The sequence below is a fragment of the Neopelma chrysocephalum genome, unplaced genomic scaffold (assembly GCF_003984885.1).
Source record: "Neopelma chrysocephalum unplaced genomic scaffold, ASM398488v2 Primary Assembly neopelma1_95825, whole genome shotgun sequence".
In the NCBI taxonomy this organism is placed as follows: Eukaryota; Metazoa; Chordata; class Aves; order Passeriformes; family Pipridae; genus Neopelma; species Neopelma chrysocephalum.
In genome coordinates, this window is record NW_020924482.1 from 993 (window position 1) to 24,371 (window position 23,379).

At 42.6% G+C, this 23,379-nt stretch overlaps 2 protein-coding genes across 4 annotated transcripts in view; both read left to right on the top strand.

Moving 5' to 3' along the window:
• The first annotated feature begins 1,185 nt into the window (after nt 1–1,185).
• LOC113981008 (zinc finger protein 131-like) lies at nt 1,186–17,537 on the top strand. The gene is made up of 4 exons (XM_027708240.1): nt 1,186–1,325; nt 6,105–6,787; nt 13,179–13,309; nt 16,875–17,537. Exons 1-4 carry the CDS (start codon nt 1,192–1,194, stop codon nt 17,535–17,537), a joined length of 1,611 nt encoding a protein of 536 aa, XP_027564041.1. The 5' UTR covers nt 1,186–1,191.
• Nucleotides 17,538–21,760: 4,223 nt separating this feature from the next.
• Nucleotides 21,761–23,379, top strand: part of LOC113981007 (spindle and kinetochore-associated protein 1-like) — a 16,185-nt gene continuing 14,566 nt past the window's right edge. Inside the window, exons 1-2 of one of the 3 annotated variants that reach the window (XM_027708237.1) lie at nt 21,761–21,952; nt 22,651–22,754. In XM_027708237.1, coding sequence (XP_027564038.1) covers nt 22,655–22,754 — 100 coding nt within the window. In that variant the 5' untranslated portion in view covers nt 21,761–21,952; nt 22,651–22,654. Of the gene's footprint in view, nt 21,953–22,009; nt 22,122–22,316; nt 22,340–22,650; nt 22,755–23,379 lie in introns of those variants that run through there. The other 2 variants (XM_027708238.1, XM_027708239.1) reach the window with 2 other exon arrangements.

The window sequence follows — 23,379 nt, forward strand, 5'->3', positions numbered from 1 at the left end:
ATAAAAGTTATAGTCACCACTCAAAGGTCTCTGGTGAACTTGGTTGCTGTTGTCACTGGTGTCTGTTGGGGAGCAATGGGGGAGAGAAGCCCACAAAACACAGAATTCGGTGGGTTTATATACCCTGAAAAACCCTCCTGGTCCCACCCCATGTGTGTGGGGAGCTGCTTTTGCAGAGGCTGAAAGCACTGGTTTTTGCAAAGTCATTTAGGCTTGGGGATGGGGGTGCTTCAAAGGCACCCCTACTAAGAGGCCTCCTCTGGGGTAGTGATGGATATGTGTGTACATGGCCTCTTTGACATGGCCTGGCCCATAGGAGATAAATATCACACACCCAGAGAGTGCCACTGGTCTCCTTTAGATAGGCATCACACCCCCAAGACTTTGCCCCTAGGGCCTCCTCCCCTCAGCCTTATCTTCAGTCCCCTGGAAGGGGGCTTGCACAGCTTACTCCAGTAGCAATGTTTTAAGGCAATTTAAAAAGTCCAGTTCCTCACACATAGGTTGCCCAGAGAAGTTGTAGACTCTTCATTCCTGGAAGTGTCCAAGGCCAGGTTGGATGGGGCTTGGAGCAACCTAGTCTAGTGAAAGGTGTCCCTGCCCATGGCAGGGGGTTTGAACTAGATGATCTTTAAGATCCTTTCCAACCCAAACCATTCTATCATTCTATGATTCAGCACAAATCCAAAACATAGCCCCATGCTAGCTACTATGAAGAAATTTAACTCTGTCCCAACCCAAACCAGTACAGGTAGTTATTGCCACTGAAAAAGACTTCCTCTGAAGAAAAATTGAAAAGATACCTTGGCTGCGGTGCAAGAACAGGATAGATGTGGAGCAATACCTGCCTGGTAGGCAAGGAGCAATTTCCTGGAGCAATTCAGCTTCTGGTAGCTTGCTGCTCAGAGCTCTCTCTCTCTCGATCATATTTTTATGTTTAAATATGTACTTTTTATTATTTTATACAAGTAGCTTTTTGTCCATCTGATTCTTCTTTTTATCTTTGTCATGGAATGACTGTAGTTCTTCCAGATTCATGTGTTTCTATGGTAGACTTTTTATTCAAATGTGAGTCTTTCAAGGGTGACATCATGAAACTGGCTCTTGGAGTGCTGTGAGCAGGCAAGTGTGCAAGACTGAGGAATTGCTAAGAGAGGCTGTTTTTCTTGCTTGTAAACAGGTGTAAGTAACATGGCATTTCGTCACCTAATTGAGTTCATCTATACAGCAAAACTAATGGTCCAAGGTGAGGAAGAAGCAAATGATGTTTGGAAAGCAGCTGAGTATCTACAGATGTTAGAAGCGATCAAAGCACTTGAAATCAGGTAAACGCATAAGCCTCTTTTTCTTCCCAACACTGAAATGGAGAGTCTTAAGAATCCTTTTATGAGAGCTGACTGCCAGTATTTTGCAGTGCTCTTCTTTATCCTGGAACCTCCTAAACCTGTGTGGTATTGTATACTCTTGTACTATAAGATATGGGTCAGAATTATACAGGCTAAAAAAATGAATGTCACATTCTTTGGGCTGGAACTTGATGACAAGTGACACGGATGTAAATGTTGCAGACGTAGGGCTGTGACTTCGTGATAACTAATACCAGGCCTCTGTACTATCTGACTACCCACACCTGATTGACAGCTGGCTGTACAGTGACGATGTCTCTCAGGTAATTAGACCACATTAACAAGTTTGCACTGGTGTTTTGATTTCATGCAGGTTTCTGCTTTCAAGAGAATAGGAAGTGATTTTAAAACTTCTTGTTGCAAAATTAGTCTCTCAAACTTCTTGAACAAATGTAATTGTTATAATTGGTTTCATATGGGATCAGTACTTAATCAAATGTTGCTGTAGCACCTTTTATCCAGTACTGTACAAGAAACAGTACAAGGAACTGCAATCCATTACCAAACTCCAACCTGAGAAAAGCAGGTGCCATTCCCATCATGCTGTTTTTCTTCCCCTTCCTTCCCTTTCCCAAAGTGCTGTCATGTTCTCATTCCTTCCATATGCTACACTGTTCTTCTGTCATGAAGCAGAGGGAGGGGCAATAAATGTCTCCCAGCATTATGGTTATCCTTGTTTTCTCTTCTAAATATTCTGAAAGGTCTTTGTGTTCAGGTTAAGGAAAGACTGTTGTTTCTTCTTTATCTCCCCATAGGCACACTAAGCTAAGGAGAGTGGCACTGACACAGAGTTCCTCTAGGAGCCAAACAAACAAAACCTCCATGACATGGTACACTGGAAACTTGGTTTTCAACATCAGTGTTTTTTGGGGTTTTTTTGAATCAAGTTATTCTGCTGGATGCCTTAAGCCCCTATTAGTTTTTTATTTTTCTAATTTTTGTAAGCTTTATAAGTTTTATAAGAAGTAGAAGCAGCAGCCCTTGTCCCTCTACCCTGTACCACCCTTTAGTTTACACATTCCTCAACCCTCTTACCCCATTCCATGCTCCCTATATCAATCCTACCCCTGAATTCAGTAGGAATGTTTAGTCTCTTGTCAAGGCAAGGCCTATACTGTTTAGAGAACACCCATATCTAGGCCTGAACAACAAAACAGAGTCAAGAACTAGGTGACTGTGTACCCTCTGTACCCCGAAGAAGATGAAGATTGATGAAGAGGGTCTCAAAAGCCCCCAGCCCCAATTCCCAGGGGGCGGGATGGGGGTGGACCAGAGCAAAGGCTACGGGGTGGACACACTTAGGATTGGACAGATATTATTATAAAATGTAACATCTCAGGCACAGCCGTGGCGCTTCCTGTAACATCTCTTGCCTTGGCACAATTAAACCCTTTCCTTATCTCACCCTCAATTAACTGCTCCTGAGTTTTTTCTTAGCACCAGCTGAGCAGGCATCATGTTGATTGGTAGCAGAGCTGAATAAGTATGTTGGGGTTTTTTTAAGAGGAAAGATAGGATTGTGCATTTCTAGTTCTACAACTCCACCAACACCCTTTTTTGGCATTATTAAGATTAAACATGGTATTGTTGCCTTAAGATAACGGGAGCCAAAAATAGACTCACCAGGCAATCATTAGTAGAGATAAGGTAGAGAGCAGTTTTAATAGAAAGCCTTCAACCACAGGGAGTACAGAGACGCGCGCACCACGTGTCCAGGGGTTACACAATTTATAGTACAGTCCATCCAATCCCAGATCTATCTGCCCCCCAGTTCTGCCCCCCTGGAAATTGAGTCAGGGGTCCTGAGACCCCCCTTCCTCATCTTCCTCTTCGTCACAGCACGTCCAGTCCTTGGAGCTCCTCCAAGGTTCTGGGTTTTGAAGGATGCTTTGTCTATTGGTGTATCTTCTTGTTCAAGCCAGGGTGCAAATGTTCTTAAACAGAATGAAGGCCTACCTTGACGGAAGTCTAAACAAACTAAAGGAATTTAGAAAGTTCGATATGAAATGGGGTAATAGGGTTGGGGTATGTGTAAACTACTGTGCTATAGTGTGACAGACTACAGATACTTCTAAAATCTACAAAAAGCTAAAAATCAAAAAAATCCATAGGCATCAGTATCACCAAAAGAACTTTTTTTTCATTCAGGGAAAAGCAGACCTTTGCTGTCTGCTTCAGAAATTTAAGGCACTTGAAATTGAAAACCTATGTTCTAATTGGTATCACTGTGAGTCTGTGTACACTGGTAGAGCTGTTGAACCACGATTCAGATCAGTCCATCAAGCTAAACTGTCTAGTCTGCAATTAATTCCCACTACTGTTTAATGTTATGCAGTTTGTTCGTTATGCATCACTAGTAGATGCTGTAATTCTTATGTTACAAGGAAATAAATGTTTGGCTTAACACATACATGTTGAAGCCAGTTTATTCTTAGAGTTATTTCCATTGTTCATAGATTTTTGGTCAGGTGTTTTTGGTTAGAAAAACAAACTTGAGTACTACCTGTTAGTCTCAGTTTTCTCCTTCACAGTAGGAAGGGGACAAATTGCAATACAGTGCCTCTATCTGAGCTTTGACTGAAAGGGGTAAGCTTCAGAAACTTCAGCTAAAGTAGAGGTTATTATAGAACTAACCATTTGTGTAATGCATCAGAGTTGCACAGCACATAATCTAGACTTGAAAGAAAACAACCAATTGTTATTCCTTGAAGTACAGTGTGTTGTATGTGTTCAGTTTCACACCTGAGCCACACAATGTACTCAAGGACAGTAGTCTCCTCTTTGCTGAGCAGATTATTATTTTGGTACGTGATCCTGGAGCTCCTTGCAGTAATGTGCAAAGTAACTGTCACCTTCTAAGCATCAGAAATCCACCCTAGATGAAACTATAAGTTTAGCTGCTCTGTCTTCCTGTGTCTGAATATAGTAAGGTGCAGTTTAATAAGCTGTATCCTACATTAGGTCAATAGCTACACATCTTTGCCATGTGACATACAGATACCGGAGAAAAACCTTATCACTCCTATTACTAGAAAACCTGAAAGTGATAGGGAGTAGGCTACATAAAAAAATTTATCAGGCTGCAAAGGAAGGTAAAAGCACAAATTACTCTTGTAAGTCTGATTTGAATGGAAGGTAGCCACTCATTTTCAAAACTGATAATCAGTAGTAAAACCTCCAGCATGTAAGTGCTGTGGATAATCATGAGTGTGTGACTTGAAAGCATTGGCCCACTTAGCTCTGTCTGTGTTTGAGATGGGATGCTATCTGTGACATCTTGGAGGAAGAGGGTTGTGTGTTTATGGTGCAAGGAAAAGAGGAACAGAGCTAAGGACTGTGTTTAAGCCTAGATAAATTAAACTAAAATACTCCTTCCATATCCCAGTGGCTTTTTTCTTTTTTATTACAATTGTTAGCTGTGTGTTTTCTTGAAGTACAAGATGTTATAATAATCATTGTGTGAAGTCACAGCTGTAGTGTTTTCTAAGAAGCTGTAAGTGCTGCAGGCAATTGCATGCACTCCAGAGCTTGAGGTGAATAGTGCAGGAAGAACTTGAATCTTATTTCTGAGTAGGTGTAGTAGAGAGGGGTTCGAACATACTGAAGCTTGAAAACCACGACACCGTTGCAAGGTCAACAAAACTGATATTTATTACCAAGAGGTGGCCAACAAAACGAACAAACCCAAAAGGGAGGAAGGAGGAGAGAAATAAGCCCCCAGCATGACCTCCCCAGTTACCCAGCTGTTGCCGTTAAGTTATCTTACCGACCTAGCATACCTATAATTACCCATAGCAGAAGCTGCATCCTTGGAGAGTCAGTAAGTTCACAAACTGGCAGGCGTCCCTGCCAAAAGGTAACGTTGTCCTTGATATGAAGCTAGCTCTCTCCAAGAAAGCACTATCTACTTTTATACAATTAACTGAGTGACCACAACCTCCCAGGTGTGGCCAGCACCGCCCAGCCAAAGGCCCTCAATCCCACCTCCCGGTTATGTAAGTGCATCTCTTCTGCGCATGCGTGAGAACTTTGGAAATCCCCTAACGCACGTGCAGTATGCTTTGGGGGTCTTTCTTAATTGAGTCTGGGGGCACTACTTCATCCTCCTCCTCCTCAAATTCTCCTTCAAGGACCTTGGAGGACAATTAGCCAATCACAGAACACCAATTAAAACAGTTTATACAAAAGTTCTCCCTCCAAGGACGAATTCACTGTTTTATCAGTGAACTTGGCAGGGAGAATATAAACTACTGCAGGTGGCTGGGGCCAAGCACAGACCAAAAGTATCAGCATAAATTCACCCTGGTACAGTAGGCAGGCCAAAGAACTCCTTCCTTTGGAGAAGTTTTCTTTCCAAGTACAGAATTTCACAAGTTTCTTAGATACACCTATGTCATAAGGCTAACTGGCCTTTCTTCTTGAATAGGTGCTTTGTATCATTCAAGTGGAGCTATTTAAAACACTTGAATAACCCTATGTTAAAGGCTCCGCAGCTTTAACTGTGCTATTCTACAGCTCTAAGGTGTGTAGATTAAGGACAAATTAGCTTCTGAAATGGGTGCAGGTTATGTGGTCATTCATAGTTCGGCTTCTTTGAGAAACAGCTAGCTAGTATTTAATGCAGAAGCTCAGCATCAGGCAGGAATTGTTATGTAAATGCTTATAGATCTTAACTATGTTTATGCAAATGTTTTGCAGGAACAGAGAAAATTCATCACCATTAGAATCAAATCCAAGGCAAGGTAAAAATAAAGCAAAAAAGAGGAAGATAGCTGAAACCTCTAATGTTATTACAGAAACACTGCCATCTGCAGAATCAGAGCCTGTTGAAATTGAGGTTGAGATTGCTGAAGGGATGATTGAAGTAGAAAACAGCATTGAAACACTTGAAGTAGCTTCTGCAGAGCAATCTATAAAGTACATACATACAATGGGTACATCAGATGATTCTGCTTTGGCTCTTTTGGCTGATATCACCAGTAAGTATCGTCAAGGAGAGACAAAATGCCAGATCCAAGAAGAAGGTGGCAGTGCAACTGATCCCTCGTGCAAACAGGTAGAAGATATTGAAATTGTGGAACTTCAGCTGTCCCACGTGAAGAATTTATTCCACTGTGAAAAATGTAACCGTTCATTTAAATTGTTTTACCATTTTAAGGAACACGTGAAAACACACTCTGCTGAGAGTTACAAGTGTGACATATGCAATAAAAGGTACCTACGAGAGAGTGCTTTGAAACAACACCTCACCTGTTACCACCTTGATGAAGGTGGTGCTAGCAAGAAGCAAAGACCTGGCAAAAAAATACATATATGCCAGTACTGTGATAAGCAGTTTGATCACTTTGGTCATTTTAAAGAGCACCTCCGAAAGCACACAGGTAAGAGCACAGCTATAGTCCTGTACTTGTGGCTTTGGCTCTAGTATTTTGGGTTTTTGCATGTTTTGGGGAAATAAAGAATATGCTGAAGAAAATGCATGAGTCCTGAGTGCTAGAAATACTTGGCTTCTAGTTGCAACTAAACTGCTGGTTTGTTTTTTTTTATTTTATTTTTTTGTTTTACATTGATAAAAACTTTGAGGGATTGAGGTGGTTAAAAATGGATGCCCAAAACCAGAAAGCACTAATGAAGCTTCTCTCTTAAGTCTATTAAATCTTAAAATATTTCTTTCAAAATAATTTCTGAAAGCATGTTTTTTTTCTTCAAAAGTACCAAACTGAGGAGCCACTCTTATGTTCACAATTCTACTAGTAAATGTTTCTGTTGAAATATGATCTGAACCGTGAGCTTCTCAGTGGAATATACATTTTAAAGGGTTTCTTTAACAGAACTTATGAGCAAATGCCTGTTAATGCATTAGGCATAAAATACCCCCTTGCTCTTGACATCTCATTTATGATTTCATTTTCTTTGTTAATTAACACAGCAAAACATTTCTAGTGACTATAGTAGACTTTTGTTACTGTAAAATCTGCCTCTTTAAAATCTGGACGGCATCTTTTGAGTACAAAATTACTTGTGCTTCTTCTATATAATATGGGAGGTTAAGATGCTATTTCTTCATCTCACTGAAAAGTCTGTACTATCTGAATAGCTACTGAGCATTATATAGATAGCTCTCTGAATGTAAAATATATGTTGTCCTGATCTTTTAGATGTTTTTGTGTAATATGTCAGTCATGAGTCATCAATAAGAATTTAATAGAAGGTAGCAGTCTTATTTCTTTTGCAGCTTGTTCTTGCAAAAGCCTTTTAATTTGAACTTCTTTGCATCTGTATATGGGACTGCTGAGTATTGATATATGACACTGTATCCAATCTACTCCAAATAGCCCCTTAAAAGTTGCATTTATGAAAACTCTTTGGCAAATCCTTATCCTCTATGAAGCAGGGAGTGTTTCTCCATTATGACCAAGCCAAATACAAGCTACCTAACAAAAGTCTTTTCAGAGAAAAGTTTGTGGAGGATTAACAGAATAAGTTAAATATAACAGTATGTTGTTTGCTGTTGTGACAAAGGATTTTGGGGATGAAGCAACTTAGCATATCACAGGAGATGCAGAGTACTTTCTAAATATTTATTGATGCAAGTATCACACATGGAATCTAATTACTTCCAGTTCCAGTGATGTGCTGCTCCAAGCAGCCAAATTAATCAGCCCATGTTTGAAAACTCTGTAATTGAACTAATTTGTATGCAGATTATACAAACTTATTGGGAAAAATTAATCAAGGTCTTTGCCATTCTTCATTAATCTAAAATGTTTCACAGGAAGCATACTTTGAACTGCAAATAACATCTTCCATAGGAGTGAATAAATGGACTCTATTTGCATACCTTGAATAAATGATCCCAAGAAGTTCATTTGATAAATGCCTGCCTTTGTGTTTGTGGGGGAGAAAAAAAGAAAGAAAAAAAACCAAAAAAACCCCAACAAACTTTACTATTTCTCTCTAAATCCAATCTGAATAATGATTTGGCAACTTTATGGTTATGGTTGAATTCCCTAGTATTTCTTACATCATGGCTAGGCTTCGTGAACGAAGATTTCGGAAGGGCTCTACCCATGTTTGTTGCAAGCGCGTTGGTGGCTAAAAAGGCCAATACGAGATAGGCATGTCCGGTTGCAAAAGGCACAGCAGAAAGACTCCTTAGATGGTATATTCTGCAAGGCACGATTCTTTCTGCGTTGTCTTTTCTCCTCAAGGGTGATCCTGCGTGCTTTCTCAAAAGCATCAGCAGCGTTATAGATGGTGTGTCTCCAGGCCTCCCGATTGGAGGCCAGAGTAGACCAGTTATGTTGATCAATATGGCCAAGGCTGAGATGTTGTTTCAGGGAGTCCTTGTATCTTTTCTTTGGGGCTCCTCTCTTGCGGCAACCGGTGGCAAGTTCACCATAAAGCAAGATCTTAGGAAGGCGGTGGTCCTGCATCCTTGAGACGTGCCCTGCCCAACGCAGCTGTGTTCTCAGCAACATGGCCTCAATACTTGTGATTGCTGCTTGTTCTAGAACAGATGTATTGGTCACATAATCTGACCAGTGGATGTTTAGGATTGTGTGGAGACAGCATTGATGGAAGCGTTCTAGGAGACGCAGGTGGTGGCGGTAGATGACCCATGATTCAGATCCGTATAAGAGAGTAGACAGCACTATGGCTCTGTAAACACTGATCTTTGTACTTTTCTTCAAGTGTTTATTTCGCCAGACTCTTTTATGAAGCTTTCCGAAAGCACTATATGCCTTTGCTAACCTGTTGTCTATCTCTCCGTCAATCTTACCATCCGAGGAGATGAGGCTACCTAGGTAATTAAACTGCTGAACTGATTTGAGCTCTGATTGGCCAGTGGTGATATGGGGATGAAGGAAGACTTCCTGAGGTGCTGGTTGATGGAGAACTTCTGTCTTCTTTAAACTGACTTCCAGCCCAAAGAGCTCAGCAGCATCTGCAAAGCAGGATGTTAAACGCTGCAGGGCTGCTTCTGTGTGGGCAACAAGGGCGGCGTCATCAGCATAAAGCAGCTCCCGGACAAGATGGTTTAAGGTCTTGGTGTGGGCCTTCAGTCGCCTTAGGTTGAATAGGCTTCCGTCAGTACGATATCAGATGTAGATACCGTCCTGATCATCGAGGTCTGCCGTGGCCCTTTGGAGCATCATGATGAAAAAGATTGTGAATAGGACAAAGGGTTGTTCCTGGGTATTTCCTGGAGATTGTATATAGGTAGGTGATAGCAAAGTAGGAAATGAAAGATATGCCCAAATCGTTCTAATAGGAATGAAACCTGTGTACCCCTATGTGGTTGCGAGCTATGCTGGCGATGGTACATGCCTTCGGTAGGGTCGCCCATGCCAGACAGGTCAAAACCGTAGGACCAGATACACTAAATTCTTGGGCAGGATGAGCTCGTTAGCCTTCTGGCAGTCATCCTAGGAGAAGGACAACTCTAATCCCAAACCTGGGCAGATGGAGCTCGCTTAGCCCTGTAAGGCCATCCATCTAAGAGACGGTCATTTCTTACATATTGGGCAAATAAAAGTCACTGTGTTGTTATGAATGTCTTTGGGTTAAAAAATATTTTTTTGGGGCAGTCCCCTTCCTATGGCTGCAGGATTACAAAGGACCAGCACAATATTGGACTATCTTAGATCAGAATTTCTGTCCTGAGAGTTACTTATGATTGGCAAGTGAAATCTCGCCTGTTCTCATAAATGAAAAAAAATTAATTGTTCGATCAGGCCAAGAACCTCCCTCATTAGTCTCATCTAAGTGAGATTTTATAAACTCATAGTTGAATGACACCCGGGGGAAGAGAAGCAAGTTGTCACCTTTAGCAGAGGAGTTTATTCCCCAGCTTGCCGGTGCACATCTCAAGCTAGAGGCAGGTTGATACATTCTCTGTGTTTTCCATTGCTGCTGTGACCAGCACAGCTGAGGTCGCAGCATTGATTTGCACTGTGCAAGAAGTCACACAATGTTTTTTTTGGCCTTTGGATATTGCCACTGTTATTTTTGATTTGTCAGTTTCAGATACTTTGAGCAGAATATGTTGAAGATTGTTGAAGAATTTGATTAAGAATAGAATAAATCAGTCCTTAACGGGGCAGTGCCTTGCTTCAAGTAACTCCTTAAATGTGACCAGATCACGGGGCGGGTGAAGGTTTGCGGGGTGAGTTTTGTTCTGTAGTATTCATAGAATCATAGAATGGTTTGGGTTGAAAGGGACCTTAAAGCTCATCTCGTTCCACCTCGTGCCACAGGCAGGGACACCTTCCACTAGACCAGGTTGCTCCAAGCCCTGTCCAACCTGGCCTTGAACACTTCCAGGGATGAGACATCCACAGCCTCTCTGGGCAACCTGTGCCAGGGCTTCACCACCCTCACAGGGAAGAATTTATTCCTAATATCTAATCTAAACCTACTCTCTGTCAGTTTGAAGCCTTTCCCCCTTCCCAGTGAAGACTGAGGCAAAAAAGTTGTTGAGTACCTCAGCCTTCTCCTCGTCCATTGCTACCATTTTACCAGCGTTGTTTATTGGGGGGGGTAATGCCTTTTTTCGCCTTCCATTTTCTGGCTGACATACCTGTAGAAGCCCTTCCTGTTATTCTTTGCATCCCTTGCCAAGTTCAGCTCCAGCTTCGCCTTGGCCTTCCTTGACCCCATCCCTACACAGCCAAACTTCATCTCTATACTCTTCCCAGGATACCTGTCCTTGCTTCCACTGCCTGTGCATTTCCTTCTTGCTCTTTAGTTTGACCAGCAGGTCCCTACTCAGCTATGCTGGTCTCTTGCCTTCCTTGCCTGATTTCTTGCTCCTGGGGCTCACCTCCTGAGGTATTCTCTTGGCTCACCAATGTATTCAGGCCAAGTGCCAGGTCCTGCACTTTGGCCACAACAACCCCATGCAGCACTACAGGTTGGGGACAGAGGGGCTGGACAGCAGCCAGGCAGAAAGGGACCTGGGAGTTCTGATTGACAGGAAGCTGAACATGAGCCAGCAGTGTGCCCAGGTGGCCAAGGAGGCCAATGGCATCCTGGCCTGTATCAGGAATAGCATGGCCAGCAGGATCAGGGAAGTGATTCTTCCCCTGTACTCGGCACTGGTGAGGCACCACCTCAAGTACTGTGTCCAGTTCTGGGCCCCTCAATTCAGGTAGGATATTGAGGTGCTGGAGCATGTCCAAAGAAGGGCAACGAGGCTGGTGAAGGGACTAGAGCACAAGTCCTATGAGGAGAGGCTGAGGGAGCTGGGGTTGTTCAGCCTGGAGAAGAGGAGGCTCAGGGGAGACCTCACCACTCTAGAACTACCTGAAAGGAGGTTGTAGCAAGGTGGATATCGGTCTCTTCTCCCAGGCAACCAGCGGTAGGACAAGAGGGCACAGTCTTAAGCTGCACCAGGCGAGGTTTAGGTTGGACATTAGGAAGAAATTCTTCACAGAGAGAGTGATTGGGCATTGGAATGGGCTGCCCAGGGAGGTGGTGGATTCACTGTCCCTGGAGGTTTTTAAGACGAGACTGGATGTGGCACTTAGTGCCATGGTCTAGTAGACGAGGTGGTGTTGGGTCAAAGGTTGGACTCTATGATCTGAGGTCTTTTCCAATGTAGTTGATTCTGTGATTCTGTATTTGGTTGCTCATGCAATGTCTGTGATTTTTGGTCTACGAGACAGATGGTAGTTCAAGCATCTTCTGCATTACCTGTACAACAGTTTCCAAAAACATAGCCTTTTATAACCATTAAGGGGAATGTTCCCCCCATTTAACATTTTTCTGTGGCCTTTAGGTGTATAAACAAGAATCATAGGCTACTTGTGGATTTCTTTTGAAAAGTTTCTTATGCACTTCTGAATGTCTTTATTTCTGAAAATACAGATTTATTTGCTTTCCATCTCGGTAGTCAATACTTACTGCATTCATGAAAATGTAGGCTTTTAAACTCAATCTAGCTAGAATAGATTCTTAGGTTACTCCCTGAAATGTATCAGCTTCTTCTGGAGTTCATGAAGTAGTTTGTTTCAATAGTGATGTTGGTATCAGTACCTCCACAGATGAATTATCAGACTCAGAAGAAACACATCGTTCCTAATTTTTTTGTACTTTAATTTCCTTGAATTTCATTGTGTTTGTGTATGATAATTAGTAAACAGAGACAGCAGTTTTTCTTTGTTATTATTTGATGATGGTAATAATGATATACTACTTCGAATTCAAGTTTTGGGGATTGGTTTGTTTGTTTTAATACCAATGCATTGTTACTTCATGGTCATTCTGTGTCAACTTCTTTTTCTGGAGCTTAGTTTCAGCTCTCTCTGTCATTGTTCTTGAAAATAAAACTTTGTATTATTTAAATACCTCCTTCGTTAATGTGTCACTTTGTATATACTAATGTTGAGCCTTTAACTTATTATCAGGTGAAAAGAGAGAAATAGCTGCTATTTCTTTAAGATATTTCATCAGAATAATAACCTAATTTTCATAAAAACCTGAATATACCTTAAATGACACTGGGAATTATATTACATTATTGTGTGTATGGTTTTTGTTTTGATTTGTTTGGTTTATTTTGTTTTGGTTTTATAAATGAGAGTTATGACTCCACATTAGGTTTTTGACATTTTATTTACGTAAAGTTTACATAGAATGTCTTTCTTCTGTAGAATAATCCAGTTGGCCACATCTTTACAGCATATTTATCAACCTACACAAAAGGAAGAGCTGACCAAAAACTGGCTGGTTTTATACACTTACATATCCTTGTGTCTGTCTTAACAGGTGAAAAACCATTTGAATGTCCAAACTGCCATGAGCGTTTTGCTAGGAATAGTACACTCAAATGTCACCTGACGGCCTGTCAGTCTGGAGCTGGAGCTAAAAAGGGAAGAAAGAAGCTGTACGAATGTCAGGTGGGTAATAGGAGTAGCAGAGTCTGAGGCTAGATACCTCCTTCCTGTGCTGAGGGAGTGTGAGAGTACTGAGCAGGAAAGGCAACAAAAGTGGACTTATGTCTCCAAGAACTATTTTTAGTAAAATAAATTATAAAGGTTGCCTTCAAGTACAATATGAGGGTAAATTCTAAGTAGTTCCATTTAAAATATTAAATTACTGATATGGAGCTTCATAATACTTAGTTAATCAGAGAGATTCTTGTGAGTAGGTAAGTGTTCAAATGCATCTTACTGATCTTCCGCTTCCTTTTTAAGGTTCTTGATGAACAGACCTAGGCCTTTCCTGCTTGTGAGCATGCTTCACTAACGTCCAAAATACAAAGTACTATTTTATTTCCTAATTTATTCTTCTTCTCTTTAATACCAATATATTGACTGGCTGGAAAGTCATTTCAACTTATGATGACAATCTGTAATGTCTTTTAAGCAAATATAAATGCTGTAGAGGGATAGGTAGGGTACTTGGTCACTATGCAACTGACATGTGAAAAGCTGTTGTCGTGGGTTTACTCTGGCCGGATTTAAACCCTCACAAAATTACTAAAATGTGAGAGAGGTTCACACAGGCAAGACAGACTTGATGTGAGGATAATATTAACATTCATTGCTAACAGGATAGGAACTAAAAAGTCATAAAATACATAGTATTAAACACACTTCTAACCACCCCTCGGCCCCCTGCACCAATGCAGGAGGAGAACTCTCAGGGCGATAGCTAAAGTCTCTCTTCATAGGGGTGCGGGGGGTCTCTGCACCCCCCGATGATCCTTCATGGGCTGCAGGGGGACAACCTGCTCCACCATGATCTTCACCACAGGTTACAGGGAGTTAAAGCTCTGAGTCTTTTCCCTGCTACGTGGGGTCCCTCCCAGGGGAGTAAGTTCTCGGGGGACCCCTCCAAGTCAGGTCCACACCTCCCCCAGGTCGCAGGTTCTGGGGTTCGGCTCAGTCTTTATACTCCAATAGTTTTCATTAAAGTCCTACCCAGAACAACCTGCTTCAACGTGGCTTCTCTCTCTCTCTCCGAGTTACAAATTCTCCGAAGGACTTCACTCCCTCTTAGTCCTCCCACGGCAGGATAGCAATCCTCCTTCATGGGTTGCAGCTGCGCCGCAGCAGAGTCCCTCGGCTCGTCCCGTGGCTGCCACCGCCCCTTCGCAGGGGCCCCTCTGCTTGCTCTGAGCCAGATGCTCAGAGCCGCAGCCAGCCTGCTGCCGCCTCTCCCCCGCCGTGGCAGGGGAGGCGGCAAGGCCGTCCGGGAGGCTCCCAAGCAGCTCTTCTCTCACTCTCTGGAATTTCTTCTGCGCTCTAATGCACGCCTCGGCCGGGGCCCCTGTCCTGGCCCCAGTCGCCCCTCTGCCCACAGCCTCCCCTGCCTGCTCCAGTCTAGCAGCTGCTGCGGACCCAGGGTCATGGCCGCTGCCCCGGCCCATCCTGGGCCAGGGCCGCGGGGCCCAGCCCCCCGGGTCGGGCGGCTCCCTCTGCTACTCTCCTGGCTCCAATTTCTTCTGCGCCACAAGCCTTCTCTTCCGTTTTCCTTAATATGTAATTCGCAGAGGTGTTACTAAAGCTTCTAATTGGCTCAGCACCAGGAAGTCCACCCCTGGAATTAACTACCTTCAGCTCCAGGGGGAAAAGAACGAGTAAACTCACAACAGCTGTTTAGAAGAATGTTACTTAGCGTTTAAAAGTTGATCCTGAAAAGCTAGAAAATATGAGAGCTGAGGTTGGTTGTAGCATATTTACCATTTTGCTGCCCCACTGCTGTGACAGTCTCAAATAAGACTCTCACCTTAGTCAGTTCACAGAATTGCTGTGGTTTGAGGTTAAATTGGGTTGTGTAGTAAAGAAAACTGTTGGATATCAGCTTTATTTGTTCAAAAAAAAGAGTGATCTTATTCACAGAAAGTGGCGAATACTGCAGGAGGTGAATAAATTCATTTAATCAGAAGTTTCACCAATGCTGTTGCATTGTTTAGTTATGCTATACTGAAGTTAATTCTTGGGAGCATGCTTTTGTCTTAAAGATAAGTTTGTTTTGAACATGAGAACTGCTGTATAACACAAAATTGTACCTAGTAGCCTCATTGAAGATACTGTTTTGTTTTTGTGACCCTTCGGTTTAGTTGCTTCACCTCATAGCTTTCTCTGTTACAGATAATTGTAAATGTGGGTTAGTGTTATTTCAGCCTGCAGCAACTACAGGAATTCTTGGATAAATTTTTCTTGATTTTTTTTTCTCTTTAGAACTGAATTTGAATAGTGTTAAATAAATAAAATCTTGGTTCACTGAACAAGGAGGAGAAAACAAAATTGCACTTGCTTGATGAGCACTTTTGGTGCTCTTCAGTGTACGCCTTGAGTACTGAATTAGGCTCCACGTGGCAAGAACAGTATATTATGTGCCTGGGCATTACTGATAGTCATTACCTTTATGTATGACTAAGTAATTTTGAGTGCTTATCTATAAGGTTAGTATTTTAAGAAGTGTATGTGTGCAACTACTTTCTAAAGCATGAGCCTAGGGGACACACATACACAAAAAGCATGTCACTAGCATCACAAACATGGTTTTAAGATTTCAACAGCAAAATAGAGATATTCAGCTCCATTACACAGACCTGTTCCTTGAGTTAATCCCTGTTAGATACTCTATCATCCTTCTGTGCTGTTGCTGAAAATTGAGGAGATGGAACATTCTGTTTCAAAAATATTTGCCAACAGTGAAATGCATGTTCTTTGCTTCTTTCTGCAGCCAAGAGTACTTGCGTGGACAAAGACACCTGACCCTGTTTCTTTACACCAAGCCTGACTCTACCCCATTCTTCTCTCTCTCTTCTACCCTGGCACCTCATTCATTTCTGCAGTCTTTGTGTGTTGTTTTCAGGCTACTTACCTCCGTGCCAGCTGAAGGGAAGTGTGCTCATATGCTTTGTGAAAATAGTATGTCTGCAGTCAAAGCAGTACTTTTAGCTGGAAGAGACTTAAAAAGATGGAGTTTTAAGACATTTCTATCTGCTAAAATCACTCAAATATTTTTTTTGAAATGACAAAATGTGAGAGTTTAGTCTATCCATGAACAAATGAAAGCTGATAAGGAAATGTTGGCTAGTAGTACTGCATCTAGAACTTCAGTAAAAGGACGGCTTGTATTGCACTTTGATCATAAGATATTATTACATAAATAGCTTTACACTCAAAATTCTAGCACCAGACATTTATTGGGGTGTGAATCTGTATGTGAATTTCACATAAGGTTAAAATAAGAAAACTTTAAAATGCTGTACTGACTCATATCCTGTGTATGCACAACTCAAAATGGCACACCATGTCTTAAAAATAAATACCAGGTCTTCTGTTCATTTGAAGCTGACTTCTCAGTTTTTACTTCTAACATACATGGTGGGCTTTCTTAATCCAAGTAGCAAGAAGCTACACTATGTGAAGCCATGATCTGAAATAGGCACTATACTTTGTTATATTTCTGTTTGCACTGTTTAACATACTGTATCTTTTGTTTCAGGTTTGTAACAGCGTGTTTAACAGCTGGGATCAGTTTAAAAATCATTTGGTAATACACACTGGTGACAAACCCAACCACTGTACCTTCTGTGATTTGTGGTTTATGCAAGGCAGTGAGCTGAGAAGGCATCTCAAAGACATGCACAATATTTCAGAACGAATAGTGACAGAAGAGGTTCTTCCAATGGAAGCTATGGAAGCTGAACCAGTAACATCAATGACTATAATAGAACAAGTGGAGCAAGTCCATGTCCTACCAGTAATTCAGGTACAAGTGGATCCTGCACAGGTAACTGTGGAACAGATGCACCAGGATCTCATACAGGACAATCAAGTGAAAGGCACACAGATGGAGGAACTGCAAGAACAGGTGCAAATTAGTTACTTGGAAGTTGAACACATTCAGACTGAACAAAGTGCTGAAGTTCACATGGAGCAGTTACACGTTGGGCATGTAAATCAAATACAGATGAAAGAAGTACAGGCAGAACTTATAGATGGAACAGACCTTGAACAAGTAGAATATGAAAGTGTTGATCAAGGAGAAGCAGAAGAAAATAAAACTAGTCAAGTAGATGATGCAGATATGGAAAACCATGAACAAGCTGAAGACTTAAAAACTCAACAATTAGTGGAAACACAGAATGAAAAGGTGGATGACTAGCACAAATAATCACGCTGTGCAGGTTTAGGAATGAAATACCCAATTATTTTTGCTAGCTTTTACATTAATTTTTGAACCAATGGTGGGTGGTCACCTTTCCAATATGCTGTCCTTAGGAAGCTGGACAAGTGGACCAAAGTTAGCTTTCTTCACGTACAACTACATTTCTCTCATATGTGAAAAATAACTTTCCCATTCATGTAATGCCATGGAACAGAAACTATCAAAGACACGGACAGCTTTGTGAGGATTTTAATAATGAATAGCTTGTATCACTTACATCATCCCTGGCTATATGTAAGAGTAACTTTACCTCTTTTCCTCTTGCTATAGAAGCAAACTCTTGTTATAGATTTGCAGAGTGTCTGTGGCAGAAGAATCAGTAAAATCTGGTGGGTTCTAATGTAAGTGGCCAATTGGGTACCTGTGAATTTTCTGGGCAGACTGTTTGCTGTTCGCTAACAGCAGTCCCTAACTTTCAGGCTGGGGAAAAAACATTGTTGCTGGAGGACTTGGAGCACAAAAATCCTGTGCCTTTTTGTTGTGGTTTAACCCCAGCCAGCCACCCAGCCCCTCACAGCCACTCACTCCCCCACTAGCAGGATCAGGGAGAGAATTGGAAGGGTAAAAGCCAGAAAACTCATGGGTTGAGATAAAGACAGTTTAATAGGGAAAGCAAAAGCCGCTCACACAAGCAAAGCAAAACAAGGAATTCATTCAGTCCTTCCCATGGGCATCAGGTGTTCAGTCACCTCCAGGAGAGCAGGGCCCCATCACATGTAACAGTGGCTTGGGAAGACAAACACCATCACTCCAAACATCCCCCCCTTCCTCCTTCTTCCCCCCACTTTATATACTGAGCATGATGTCATATGGTCTGGAATATCCCTTGGCTCAGTTGGGGTCACCTGTCCCAGCTGTGTCCCCTCCCAACCTCCCACACACCTCCAGTCCCCTCCCCAGCAGGGCCATAGGAGGAGCAGAAAAGGCCTTGGCTCTGTGTAAGCCCTGCTGAGCAATAACAAAAACATCTCTGTATTATCAACCCTGTGTTCAGCACAAATCCAAACACAGCCCCACACCAGCCCCTGGGAAAGAAATTAACTCTACCTCAGCCAAAAACAGCACAAGTGGTTAAATTTCCACAAAGCTCCTAGGGAGTGTTCAAGATCTTAGTTCAGTAAAAGGCAATGTAGGTAATGTTATAGTGCTTTATATCAGCTACTGATTTTTTTTTCATTAAATTTAGGAGGGGATGAGGGAGGAAACTGATTTTATGTGGAGGCAGCAGGACACTCTAAAAGGGACACTTTAAATTAGGAAAAGCTCAGTAGAATCTGTGGTAAACATGAGTTAGAAGAAAGCTACCAGAAGGCTCTTCTTTTATAAATTGTCATTTTTGAAAATGAATATTTTTAAACATAGAGAAGGCTTGTCTATATGGTATCAGGTTCCTGATTTTTTTAAATGAAATTCTGACGACACAAAAACATTGTGCTAAAAGTAAAAGCCGTGAGTCCTAAAATGTGGATTGAAAAGTAAGAGTGTAAATATTTTAATTAGTATTAGATAATAAAACAATAGCATCCATGAAATATTGCATTATTTGCTTAATCCAATAAATTAGGAACAATTGAGTGACTGGCAATTACAATGCCAGATCCCAATGGCAAGAATGAATATAATTTTAATAACTTTACAGTAATGACCTGTTAATCTTGTTTGTTTAGACAATACTTGTCTAGCTCTATGTTTAAGGATGCTAAGAACTTCCAATTCTGAATTATTGCCTTGAGATTAGAGGTGCCTCCATACTTCTGAAAAACCTTGTTTTCAAAGCCTTAAGTAAAGGGAGGAATTTTTGCAAGGACATTCCCTAATGCTCTTGGTAATCCTGTAGATCCTAGTTAAAATCAGGCTTTTCTATTCAGTCTTCTCCAAATGCAAAATTATTTCTTGAGATTTGTACTTTTATTTAGTCTCATTCAAAATGATTCTTGTGTTTCATCATAGCTAGCCTTTGAGAAACTGTTGCAAAACAAAGGAATCTCAATTAAAATTTCAAACAATTTGATTATCGTAACTTGCATTCTTTTTTAATGTTTTGTATTTTCTGAGATGCAAGTAAAATGTGATGAGATTATGTGCAGAGGAAAGAATGTGACTCGATGTTAATCATGAAAGTAAAAGTTAGCTATTGTATTTATACCTGACTTCTGATAAGAAGCCTGCCTTTGCATAACACAGAGGGGATGCAGCTTGCTTAGCTGCATAACTCTAATTTTTTCAGCATTTATGCATATAGACACCAGGTCTGTATCAGTGGAGTTAAAGGAACAATCTCACTGTGTCTAATCAATGAAACTAACTTTTAGGCAATTTAAGTCCAATGTAAATTGAGCAGTTATGTATTATTGATACCAGGGCTGTAGTTTGGTAAGCACAGTTGGGCTATTTTTTGTTCTGTTTGATCTCCCCTTTTTAACAACAGTTTGTGAATTTGGTAGGAGAGAAATGATGCTCTGTTGTTGTGCCCAGTGCTGCCTCTATCCAGACTTCTGCTGAGCCTGGGTGGGAATGCAGTGGGGGCATGACCAATCCCCTCCTCACCCTGAGGGACAGGGTGAAAGGCTCTCCTCAAGTAATAACTCCACTGGAAAGTGTCCCTTTGTAACCCCCTCTTCCCTAGAATTTCCTTCCCAAATTGCTTCCGTGGGTGGAGTCCCCCATGCCTCCTTACTGCAACAGCTAATACTGGGGGAGGGATGATTGACTTGGAGAGTCAGTAGTTCTGGTTGTCACGGGCAAAACAGACTGAACTTGGGGAAACTAAATTTATCATCAATCAAATCAAAGTAGGATAGCGAGAAAATAAAAACTAAATCTTCAAACTCCTTCCCCCCACCCCTCCCTTCTTTCTGGGCTTAACTTTACTCCCAAATTCTCTACCTCCTCCCCCCCCAGCAGCACAGGGGGGACAGGGAATGGAGGCTGCAGTCAGTTCATCACATGTTGTCTCTGCCTCTCCTTCCTCCTCAGGGGTAAGACCGCTCACACTCTTCCCCTGCTCCAGCATGAGGTCCTTCCCATGGGAGACAGTCCTCCATGAACTTCTCCAATGTGGGTCCTTCCCACAGGCTACAGTTCTTCACAAATTGCTCCAATGTGGGTCCCTTTCCACAAGGTGCAGTCCTTCAGGAACAGGCTGCTCCAGTGTGGATCCCCCATAGTGTCGCAAGTCCTACCAGCAAACCTGCTCCAACCAGGACCCTGCTCCAGCATGGGCTCAGCACAGGCTTCCCACGGGGTCACAGCCTCTCTCAGGCATCCCCCTGCTCTGGCATGGACTCCTCCCCGGGCTGCAGGTGGGTCTCTGCACCCCATGGGCTGCAGGGGCACAGCTGCCTCACCCTGGGCTTCACCACAGGCTGCAGGGGAATCTCAGCTGTGGTGCCTGAAGCACCTCCTCCCCCTCCTTCTGCACTGACCTGGGGGTCTGCAGAGCTGTTCCTCTCACATATTCACACTCTGCTCTTTCAGCTGCTGTTGTACCACAATTTTTTCCCCTTCTTAAATATGTTATCACAGAGGAACTGTGATAACAATTTCAGTAATATTTTGTTGCTGGTGATTTAATTTGTATGCTAATTTGCTTAGACAAAGTATATTGGCTAAAAGGAATTTTCTTTCTTCGTAAAGTTACTGGTATAAGATCCCACATTTTCCTAATGCTGACTTTTCTTTAACATATTTTAAACAAAGTAAAGTGTTTCCAGTTGCTTCCTCCAGCTGGAGGTGTAACTCTGTGCATGATATACTTTGCTGAGGCTGTAATCTGATTCATGAAAATGCTGTCATATCCTGAAAATATCCTGTTATATCTGAAAAAGGAGCAGAGAAACCCACTTGCTTTCAGGGGCCACGCTGCAAGAGTGGTGCTTCGTGGGCAGACTTGCCTAGGGGACACAAATAAATTACACAGAGGTGAGAGGAGAAGAGGGGGTTTTGCTGTTAAAATTGAATAAACAAGAGACAGAGAACAGAGAGCTCCTAACAAAGTGCTGCCGCTCCCGCCTTCCGCCCTTCCTTTCACGCTCCTCCCTCCTCCGGGAGGACGCTCCTCCCTCCTCCTACCGCGCACGCGCCCTTCCCGCCCTGCCCAACGCCCGCCCGAGCGCGGGCGGATTCGAACGGGATCGCCCGCGGGATCCGTTCCCCGCGTCCTGCCGCTCCCCGGCTCCCTCTCCGGCCCCCGCGGCTCCCGGAGCGGGGGTGGCACCGGGGGAACACTTGCGCTGGGTCCCGTGCGTCGTGAGGAGAAACGGGAGCTGCTGCCGCCGTCGCCGCCTGTGGGGGTGACCTCGATTTCCCCTCAGGGTGTCCTTGATCCTTCCCAGTATATCGGCTTCCCTCAGGTATGGAGCGTGGTAAAAGCGGCGGGTGTCTAATAGCTGATTTAGTAAAGCGCGGTAGTTTGATAGTGGTGTAAGCGAAAAGAGAAGTAAAAGCTTTGTTTCCATGTGTGAGCCGCCGGAGGGAGCTGTGTGAGCGCTCAGTGCAGGGCCGCGGCGTTAAATGCAAGGGTTTTGTCACGTTTTATAACCTTTATTTATCGATTATTGTCTATAATAGGGTTAACAATTCTATTACTATAGACTGTAGTCGATATATAATGCTCTTTTTTGTGCCTCCATACTCTGCTAACACATTTTCTTTCATTTTTTTTTAAACACACCTTTAAATATTAATCACTGATGTAATCTCCCTGAGAGAGACTTACAGAAGTCCTTTGGATAAAGCAGGTATTTCTTGTTTATTTCAGTAAATTTCCAACTCCTTGATTAATGAACACTTCAATATGATTTCTGATTTCATGAGGAATCGCAGCACTGATATCACACACTGCACTGATCTCCAGAGTTCAGGGAAATTTATTGTCTAATGTCACTCACTTTGTGCTTCCTCTCCTGCCTTCAAAATTCAGTAAGATAAAAGGGAATTACAGCATTTACTGCTTCATTTAAGTTCCCTTTCCTTCTTTGTCAGATCGGGGTCCTTCTGAAAACTCTGCTTTTGTGCATAGTCTTAAATTACTGCCTTTGTTCCCCTTCAGTGTGATGGTGGAGGATATGGCATCCACAATGATGGAAGATTTCTGCTTACACATCAACATGAAGATTTCAAATATTAAAAAGTCCTTTCAATTAAAGAAAATAGGTAAATGAGATTAACAGTGGGGTTCCATTTGCACCCCACTTCAAGAAAAACATTGAGGGGCTGAAGAACGGAATGGAGCTGGGAAGGGTCTGGAGCAGCAGGAGCAGCTGGGGGGGCTCAGCCTGGAGAAAAGGAGGCTCAGGGGGGACCTTCTGGCTCTGCAATTCCCTGACAGGATGGGGGAGCTGGGGGGGGTTGGGCTCTGCTGCCAGAGAACAAGGGACAGGACAAGGGGAAATGGCCTCAGATTGTGCCAGGGGGGCTTAGGTTGCCTATTGGGAACAATTGCTTCATGGAAAGGGTTATCCAGCCCTGGCACAGTCTGCTCAGGGCAGTGTTGGAGTCCCCATCCCAGGAGGGAGTTAAAAGCTGTGTGGATATTGCACTTTGGGACATGGATTAGTGGTGGCCTTGGCAGTGCTGGGGAATGTTTGGACTCCGTGGTCTTAGAGGGCTTTTCCAAATGAAATAATTCCATGAGCTCTGTTGGCTGTGTGGAATACGACAGTTTGACTTGCTGCTTCTCCTGGGTGGGAGGATATGGTGATTGGGGAGCGTAGAGTTAGTAGGTAATCACTGCTTGTGGAGGGGAGGGAAATGGGATTTTGGTGTTGTTTTTTTTTTT